The sequence below is a fragment of the Pituophis catenifer genome, unplaced genomic scaffold, assembly GCF_029215685.1.
Source record: "Pituophis catenifer annectens isolate HBS135680 unplaced genomic scaffold, rPitCat1.0.hap2 SCAF_2, whole genome shotgun sequence".
Classification (NCBI taxonomy): domain Eukaryota; kingdom Metazoa; phylum Chordata; class Lepidosauria; order Squamata; family Colubridae; genus Pituophis; species Pituophis catenifer.
The window spans coordinates 8097439-8107437 of NW_027256882.1; the positions used below are offsets into that span (position 1 = coordinate 8097439).

At 39.6% G+C, this 9999-nt stretch overlaps 1 protein-coding gene across 1 annotated transcript; it reads right to left on the minus strand.

Moving 5' to 3' along the window:
• Window positions 1-215: 215 nt before the first annotated feature.
• Window positions 216-7772, minus strand: LOC139309805 (vomeronasal type-2 receptor 26-like; the record flags this gene model as incomplete). The annotated part of the gene is made up of 6 exons (XM_070934009.1): window positions 7762-7772; window positions 5953-6244; window positions 4325-4639; window positions 3113-3340; window positions 2175-2301; window positions 216-904 (listed from the first exon to the last, which is right to left on the minus strand). Coding segments are annotated over exons 1-6 (1662 nt in total), but the record flags the coding sequence as incomplete, so codon positions are not given.
• Window positions 7773-9999: the final 2227 nt, after the last annotated feature.

The following is a 9999-nucleotide window of genomic DNA, read 5'->3' on the forward strand; positions in this document are numbered from 1 at the left end:
TTTCTATTTTATTTTGCCATCAAATGTTCTTTGGTATTCAGATCTGGCCTAAAAATAATAATGTAGCATTTGGGGATGAAGATGCAGCCCAGCAAGCCAGCACTGGAGGCCAAGATGGAGAAGACCTGAACAGCCACCGTGTTCTTCCCTTTGGTGCTCAGGTAGGCAGGCACAAAGGACACCCAGACACTGCAATAGACCAGCATGCTGAAGGAGATCAGCTTGGCTTCATTGAAGGCCCCAGGCAGATTCCTGGCCAGAAAAGCCACCATGAAGCAGACAGCAGACAGGAAGCCCATGTACCCAAGGGCAATATAAAACATGGTGACAGAGCCTTCATTGCATTGTAGGATGATTTCTCTCAGTTGGGAGTTCATGTCAGAGTCAGGGAATGGGGGTAAAGTGCTCAACCAGATGCTGCAGATGACAACTTGAAGGCCAGAGCAAGAAAGGACAATGGAGTTGGCCAAGCTCTTCCCCAACCATCTCTGCACTTTATTCCCTGGTTTGGTGGCCAAGAAGGCTAACACCACTGTGATCGTTTTGGCCAAGATTGAAGAAATGGCAATTGAGAAGACAATGCTGAAGGCTGTTTGTCTGAGAAGACAGGTCACCTTCCTTGGCTGGCCAATGAACAGGAAGGAAGTCAAAATGGAAAGCAGGAGGGAGACCAGGAGGATGTAGGAGAGGTCCCGGTTGTTGGCTTTGACAATTGGTGTTTCCATGAATTTAATGAAGATCCATAAGCCAAAGCCTGTGGTTAAAGAGAGGAACAAGACAATGGAAGTCAGGATAATCCCCAGATTTTCCTTATAAGAAAGATAACTTTTAATCTTGGGGATACAGTGAACTCGATTGATGTTTGGATGTTGATCATCTGGACATTTGGTGCATTTGTCTGCATCTGAAAAAGAGCAAGAGTAGGGTCTCCCTTTAACATATCATTTAATAAACTGCATTGTTTGGGTAAACTTGTTTTTTGTGTGAATGATTGTGTGTAGGTGAAGTCAATATATTTCTTCATTTCCCTCCAGCTAGAACATCATAATATTTAAGAAGGGAAAAAGAAAGGATTCAAGGAAGAAAGGCAGTTCCACCATTTTATCTTTTCACTGCTAAGTCAATTGAAAATTGGAGCCCAGCCTTTTGTCAATGGTTTAAGGGACCAATGAGATCCAGCTTATAGTGGAATTAAGTACATGTGAAGGATTGCTTAATGTAGTTTAAGCTAGCTGAAATGGATAAACACTGATTTTGCCATGGAGAATGAAATGTTAGGTGGAGTGGCCCTTGAAGATGAGTTGGATATGGAGTGAGGACATCAAAATGCATTCCTCATTTCTTTTATTATCAAAAAGATGAACATTTTCCAATAAGATGAAGAAGGAAGTTTCGCTCAACCCCAACTGATGATTCCTCTCCTCTCCCCTCCCCTCCCCTCCTCTCTCCTCTTCTCCATGGGCCATGATTCTGAAAATTACTTTAAGAAGGGCCTCCAGCACAACCTCTGCAATATCAGACTCAGGAAGTATAAACCCAGGAGTCACCTGAAGCAGACCAAAAAAGGCACTACCTGAACAGATGGAGCAGTCAAAGGATTATGACATAAGGCTACCAACTCCCTCCCTCCCCAGCAAGTAGAATGAAGAGCACAGTGAAGACACTCTGTGGGAATCCTTTAGCAAAGAAATACATCCTTTTATTAAAGGCAAGTAGCTACCACCTGAAACTGTGGCTGCCCAAAGTGCCCACCAGACATGGACCCTTCCCAGAATTTGGTCAATCCTCTTCCAAAGATCCTATCAAAGTTCCATCATTATATTCTGGAATTGGGAAACTCTCACTAGTCAGAACAATGAAGTAAATAGTAATTTGAAATATGAAATATGTGTGGTAAAAGATAAAGAGCAAGAGATGTCATCTCTTTCACAACACTCAACCCTCACTTATCTTGCATCTTTATCCATGATCTCTATCCCTCCTGGCTTCACCTATATATAAGATTAATCTCCAAGATATTTCTTATAATTCACTGTAACATAAATGTATATCTTGATCTAGACTCAAAGAGGTGGGATCCACTCTGGCCAAGCATTTCAAAATGCATGTTCATGGAAAATCTCAGGATCTCTGATCCTCCCCAAAGTCTCTCCCTTTCTCCTGCTGTCACCCACCTTCCATGGTGGAGATGGTTCCTTCTGCACAAAGACGACAATTGTAGCAGCAGATGGGCTTCCCTTCCTGAGCCACCTTCATGAATCCAGGAGGACAGCTTTCCACACACCTGGAAGGAGGCTGGGGCTGGCCAGCAAGAGGGGGAAAATAACCTCCATTAAATGAATTATTTTATTTCCTAAAATACATGAAAGGAAACATTTGGGGATCTCCAATTCAAGGTTTAGCTTTGCTAAATTTGAAGACTACAAGAAACTAAGAGGTCCTCAAATTGATGTGGTTGCTTGCTGTTTGTCTATTTACCTTCTCTTCTAATTTTTCTCCCACTACAATTTTAGATTAAATCCTCAATGTACCTCATGTCGGCTGGCGAACCCTGGGGGGAGAGCTTTCTCTGTGGGCGCACCCACCCTTTGGAACCAGCTTCCTTTGGAGTTCTGGATGGCCCCTGACCTTCGCTCCTTCCGCCGTGATTTGAAGACCTGGCTGTTTCGCAGCCTGGACTGATTGGGGAGGGGGGGGTTCCTTAATAGATTTTAAATTGATTTTAAATTGTTTTAATTTGGACTTTTAATTTTATATTATTTTAATGTGCAATTGTGCATTTTATTGTTGTGAGCCGCCCTGAGCCCATTGGCGATAGGGCGGCATATAAATCGCATTAAACTAAACTAAACTAAACTAAAGAAAAGAAAGTTGAATGTATTTCTGCTTTGACAAAATTAATCACTTTGTCCAATGATGAAAATCCAGCTTCCGTGTAGTAGTTTGATGAACAGTTAACTGGAATACTTTTTTTTTCCTCATAAACTCCTGAACAAAAGGTATATTTCCACTGTGGGAGAACTGAGATGACATCCCAAGTCTGTCCCTGCTCCAATTCTGCAATTGTCTTGGAAAGACCTTTAGAAAGAGCCAAATAAAGTCTTTTCCCCACCTTGTTTAGCTCCTCCAACTCTGCAATAGCATCATGGTTCATCATGAACTTGAAATCCAAGGATCCCACTCTTTCTAGACTCCCAAGTGTCACTATGATAACAGTCCTATTGGGGAAAACCACCGTGTTCCCAATGTCCAGGTCTGCTACCAGCTCTCCATTCTCATCCAAATATACCCCATTGATGGAATTATTATAAAACTGAGAGGTTCGAAGGAAAGAATGAAGCTGGAATGGAAAAGAAAATGAGCAACGTTACACAGGACATAGAAAGCTCTTTGGTAAGACTCCTCCATTTGAGCTGCATTGAAGGATCTGTATGAGGAAAATGGAATAAAAATCTTGTTAGAAGGACCAAGAACGACATGGAAAATAAGGAGAGTGAAGGATGTTCTTTATCGCTTCCATTTGTAGTTGTCACTGCAGAGTTTGGAAAACCAATGGAAAGTAATCAAAGCAAAGGATAGATGCAGTATGAAGTATTGAGGTCCAAAATTAAAACCCTAAAGGAAATGGAAGTTGTGCTCAACAACACAGAAGGAATTTTGCCAATAAAGCCAAAATGAAATCAGATGCCCTACACAGAAACAATGTTATAAAAAAACTGGTTTACAGTTCAATCGGAAGCTAGGAAGAGAAAATTTTTTGCTGAGTTTGAGGATGAATGTGGGACCTTTGCTCTACTAGTAGATTGTGCTTATAAAACTTAAGGTCAGCTCCTTCAATTTTACGGAACATCTTTGGAATATTTTGTGGAATATTCTTCACTCTTGTTGCTTCCAGACTTTTCCCAGCCCAACCCTTCATCATCTTGAGCCGGAGAAGGAAAATCAAAGGGATTCTTAGCCAAAGAATGAGACCCACTCTTTCTGCTCCGTCCTGGAGCAGAAAGACAGCCTAGGAAGTGAGAGGATCCGAGATGTTAAACAGCTTAATTATACACAGCATTTTTTAGACTCTGTGTGACATGGTAATGGTCCTGATTGTAAAAAAAAAAACGTCAAAGAAGAAAGAGGTGGAAGAATAATATTTTTACAAAGAAGCATGGAAACAGAAATTGGAAAAGAAATGAGCAGGGTGAAATGAATTGCAGAAAAGAGAGCAATGGAAAATTGGAATTTAATGTAATTTTTATATTCAGAATACATTATAATTATTGTCAATGGCAACATAGATTCTCAACTGCAATGGAGAGCTATAGAAAATAAGTACCTGCCACGCCTTCAGCTTTGGAGTTTTCACGTTTTTGCCAGTTTTAAATGTGTTCCTGGATCTGGATAAATAAGCTGCATTTAAGGCCCTTGCCACAGCCCAGATGGTGTTGTAAATGAAATAGTTGTCCCGAGTCAGGATTGGATCCATCTCCTCTTCCTTGAGAGCTTCCAGGTCTTCTCTCTGCCTGCACTGTATCCAGACTTTCACCGAAAAGGCATCATTGGTGTAAAAACACAGGAAGGAGATCTCTACATAGTATCTCATAAAAGAATAAAGGTTCAAATGCCTACCATACATTCCAATTTGATTTTTCTGCATAGGAAAAGAAAATATGCTGTGGAAGTATTCAACAGGAAAAGCTCGTTTTGACAAATAAACAGTGAAGTCCCAGCGGATTGTGGTGAGCAGGACTTTTCCTCTAGGAGGTTCTGTAATCCTTTTGAATATTAGATCCAGAAGCAAAACCCCTGTATTGACTGAATTCAAGTCTGCACCAAAAATAAAGACATTGATCTTTCTCCAACTGAGGAATAAATGCCAATCTATCTTCGCTTCCCGTGAAGCTGGGGAAAAGGTTTGTGATAAAACTGGGCAAATGCCATTCCTGACCAGCATGGAAGTCATCGTCCTCATGAACCTTTGTCCGTTCTCAGTGTCTGGAGCAAGGAGACCCACCAAGGTCCACCTGAAATGGAGGACCAGTTTAACCATCCCTGGGTACTGGGCTCCTTCGGCTGAGAGCATTGGGTAGAAGAAAGGATTTTCATCACTCATAACCTGGGAGTCAAAACCATGACTGATCTGAAATTGAAAAAAAAAGTTAACTTTATTTTATTTATTTATTTATTTTGAGAGATCATAAAAACAATATCCAGCCCAAATGGAGGAATTGTTCTACTCCTGGTCATTCTGTTTACTCTCTTCTCACTTCAATAGCAATAGCAAAAACACTTAGACTTATATACCTCTTCACAACCTCTCTAAGTGGTTTACAGAGTCAGCCTATTGCCCCCAACAATCTGGGTCCACATTTTACCCACCTTGGAAGGATGGAAGGCTAAGTCAACCTTGAGCCTGGTGAGATTGGACCTGCCAAATTGCAGTCAGCAGCAGTCAGAAGAAATAGCCTGCAATGCTGCATTCTAACCACTGAGCCACCACAGCTCTTCAGTGAAGCATTTGTCAATTGCAAATAGCCAGCAGAGATGTACAGTCTGCATTAGGAGTGTGCCAGGGAGAGCCAAGGTGGAGCAGTGCTTAAAGTGCAGTACTGCAGGCTACTTCAGCTGACTGCTAGCTGCAGTTCAGCAGTACAGATCTCACCAGATCAAGGTTGACTCAGCCTTCCCGCCTTCTGGGGTGGGTAAAATGAGGACCCAGATTGTTGGGGGCAATATGGTAGCTTGGTAAACTGCTTAGAGAGGACTGTAAAAGCACTATGAAGCGGTATATAAATCTAAGTGCTATTGCTATTCTCTGCTTCGATCCTTCTCTTCCATTTGATAGAACCTTCATCCTTACTTCATGTAATTCACACAATTGCATGACTTTGCTCTTCCTTTACAACAGAGGATATCTGTCTGTAAGTTGCATGTTTAAAAATGGTCTTCATAAGAAAGGCAAACCTGTGGGATTTTGTAGGTTTCCAACATGGTTGAAATCTGGATGGAGATGTCAGTACCAGCTGCTTCGAGAACAGCCACTGTGTTTCTCTGCCTTCCACAGCTGTAGTTGGGAACGTTGGCTTCCCCCTCCGAAAGCAGATCCAGCAAACCCTCCGAGGTAATTTGTGCTCTGAAATAATTGTCATAGACGTTGTATCCCAGGGTGACATTGAACAAAATGTTGGGATTCTTGTTGATTGCTTGGATTGCAAAAAGAAAGGATAGCAATTTCCAGTACTCTGTGTCTGGTCTCCTGAAAGTATGAATGTATCAGGACATAATCAATGGAAGCAACATTTTATTTAATTGTTAAATATAACAATTGTATTTTTAATCCACCTAAGGCTGAGAGGTTTGGAGGCATTTTTAAATCCCCCCCACCCAAAAAATCTCACTTATTGAATAGAACTCTGGGATACTTTCCATTTTTCTTTTATTTTTGGATAGTGAATGCATATTATTTCTGAGTTAGTCTAGTTATTGTTAGCTTTCTCTAATTCTTTTTTAAATTGATATTTATAAAGAATTGTTTAAGAAAATGAAATATTACTCAAAAGAAAAAAGGAATGAAAAAATAGAGAAAGGAAGGAAAGGTCCAAGATTTTTTTGTAAAAAAACCCTGATTCCCCACCTTCTTTTCAACAGATACTTTTTTCATTTCTGCAAATTCTATATTTTTCACAATCTAGTCCTCCACTGTGAGAATTCCATGATACTTCCATCATTGAGCATACAATAATCTTGCCACAGTTACCATTTATAAACACAATGAACGTTATCTAATTCTTTGCTCAGAAGTCCCAGTAAAAAAAAAAAATTAGTTTCTTCGCAATTTTTAGTCTTTCAAGTTCTTTGCATTGTGTCAATTTGTATCTAAAATTTCTGAGTTTTCTCACAAGTCCTCCCTGCATGATAAAATGTTTCCCCACGCTTTTCACAATTCCTGCGTTGGTTGAAATATGTTTACACATCTTTGATACTGTAATTTATCTGATGTCCTGTTCCAAGAATACATCATTTTATTTCAAAAAATTATTTATTTCTCTTAACCTATGACAGAGTATAAACCGAATACCAGTTACCCAAATTATCTGCATCTTTATTTAATATCTGAATTTAATAGTGAATTCAGTCATACAAATTGAACTTGTTCACCCTCTGTTTCAAATCGTTAAAACTTTATACATTTTTGTTATTACATGTTCACCATTTCTACATACTGTAATTCTGTTTCTAATTCAGTTTTAGCTTATTCTTCACATTGTCCTTTTTCTTGCTGTTGTATTAAGATTTCAGACTGGTGTTCAATTTCTTTCTATATCTTTGCCTATTTATCTTCCCAATAATTAGTAATTGGAAATGTGACCTATTATTCCATATGTAATATAGAATCATTAAAGGACACATTCAGACATACCCTGTTTCCCCAAAAATAAGACATCCTCTGATAATAAGTCCAATCAGGCTTTGGAGCACATATGCTAAAATAAGCCTCCCCCAAAAATAAGCCCTCCCTGAAAATATTTAAACACAGAGCTGGAAATCAGGTAAGACACCCAGAGGAGCCCCATCTTGCTTCACGCGCCCCAAAATAATAACACCTACCTGAAAATAAGGACAAGTGTTTATTTCGGAGTTCAAAAAATATAAGACAGGGTTTTATTTTGGGGAAAACATGCTAGACACCCACAATGAAACATGAAATATGCAAGTATGACTATTAACAAATGCAGTAAGTGCTAAATTTCTGGAGGTGTTTATAGGACCCACATGTCTACCATAGAGACTTAGCTGACAAATAACTCATTGTATGATTAGGATGCTGGCATCCCCTCAAATGAAATTCACATATTTAAGAAAACTCAATTCTAAACTGCAATCCATTCATTTAATTGGTGGTACAGAATGAAATTGTCAAGCTTATCTCATTTTTACTTCAGAGAAAAAGTCAACATTTCTGCATTTTTCTACCCATTCTGAATATTTTATTGGACATGAGAGTGGTAGAAGAGAAGAACCATCCTCTCTTCTCCATCCATCCACAGTCCAACTCTGCTAAGAGGATGTCAAGAAAAGCAAATGCTTCTTTTTCAAAGACAAGAAACACAGAAGATCTCTACTCATTACTTATTTCAGAATTTCAAATCAAGATCATCAGCTGAAAAGGATGAGCCAAGAATGAAATGAGACAGAAAGAGAGAAGAGCTAGCAGATCAAAGAGATTATTCTTTGTAAGAGAGGTAGCTGAAACATTAGAATTTAGGGTGGAATAGTGAGGCTCTAAGTCTGTGCATGAAATTTGACGTACTGAGAAATTTGAGTTAAAGGAGATTTGTTGAAGCTTAAGGGTGAAAGCATCATCCTTGTTGCAGAGACAATGCCACCAATGAGAAACTCTCCTGGCTTGTAATAGTTCTCTGGATGCACCTTGTCCCTCTTCAGAGTCAGGATGCATTTGGTTCTGAGATTTGCCAGAACTTCCTGGGGCAGCAGAAGCAGGAGAAGCAGCAACATGACTTGTGTTCCTGATGGAGTCCCCAGCCTTGCTTTGAAGACACAGTGATAGGAAGAGGTGGAAGAAACCAAAGCCCTCTTCCAAGACAGAAGCTCTAAAGATTTCCTAATCCATACAGTCTGTATAAGCCTTCATAGTGCATCCCATGCCTGTCATAAATGCTTTCAAGGTTCTCTATTTCTCCAGGGCCTTTTATGCCCCCAAGATTTTCCAGTGCAAAGAGATTAGCCGACAAGGTGTTGATATGATATCAAAGTGGAAGCATGTAATGGCTGTGTTTGTGTGATATCTGAAAGCAATCCAAAATGTCTTTTGAGACTTAGCACCATGAGAATAAATAAATCACTATGATTTGAATAATGGCAACAAGAATAGACATCATCTCTCTAAACTCTGAGTGAGTCAACAAGCAGATGCCCAATGGGAGGAGTCACAAATGAAACTCTGAAAATGAGACAAGAAGTGAGACAGAACTTTCTCCCAAACATCATTTCTCCCAAACATCTCATTCCTACCATTGCATCATCATTACAGCATTACAGCATCATGGCCGCTGGTCAGCACTTAAAGTATTTCCCTGACACATCCCTTAGAAAATGTCTCAATACATTCCAGTCTCAAGAGAGAATTTTATTTTATTTTAATTTATTTATTTATTTTGTTGGGTACATATTAGATAATATATATAAGTATAAGCATGAATTGAATACATAAAATAAATACAATTAAAGGGAACATAAGGACAGGGATGGTAGGCACGCTCGTGCTCTTATGCACACCCCTTACAGACCTCTTAGGAATGGGGTGAGGTCAACAGTAGATGGTCTAAGGTTAAAGTTATGGGGGTTTTGGGATGAGACCACAGAGTCTGGTAGTGCATTCCAGGCATTAACCACTCTGTTGCTGAAGTCATATTTTCTGCAATTGAGTTTGGAGCAGCTCACTTTAAGTTTGTATCTATTGTGTGCTTGTGTATTGTTGTGGTTGAAGCTGAAGTAGTCATTGACAGATAGGATACTGTAGCAGACGATTTTATGAGCTATGCTTAGCTCATACTGAAGGCGGCATAGTTCTAAATTTTCAAAGCCCAAAATTTCAAGCCTGGTGGCATAAGGTATTTTGTTGCGAGGAGTAGAGGACTCTTCTTGTGAAACATTTCTGGATGCACTCAATTGTATTAATGTCTGATATGCAGTGCAGGTTCCAGACAGATGAGCTGTATTTGAGAATTGGTCTAGCAAATGTTTTGTATGCTCTGCTTAGTAGTGTAATATTACCGGAGAAGAAGCTACACAAGATTAGGTTTACAACCCTTAATGTCTTTTTGGCAATGTTGTTACAGTGGGCTTTGGCACTTAGATCATTTGATATGAGTACTCCAAGGTCCTTTTTTTTTTTTATTTGATTTATATTCCGCCCTTCTCCGGAGACTCAGGGCGGCTTACAATGCACTAAGCAATAGCCTTCATCCTTTTGTATATTTATACAAAGTC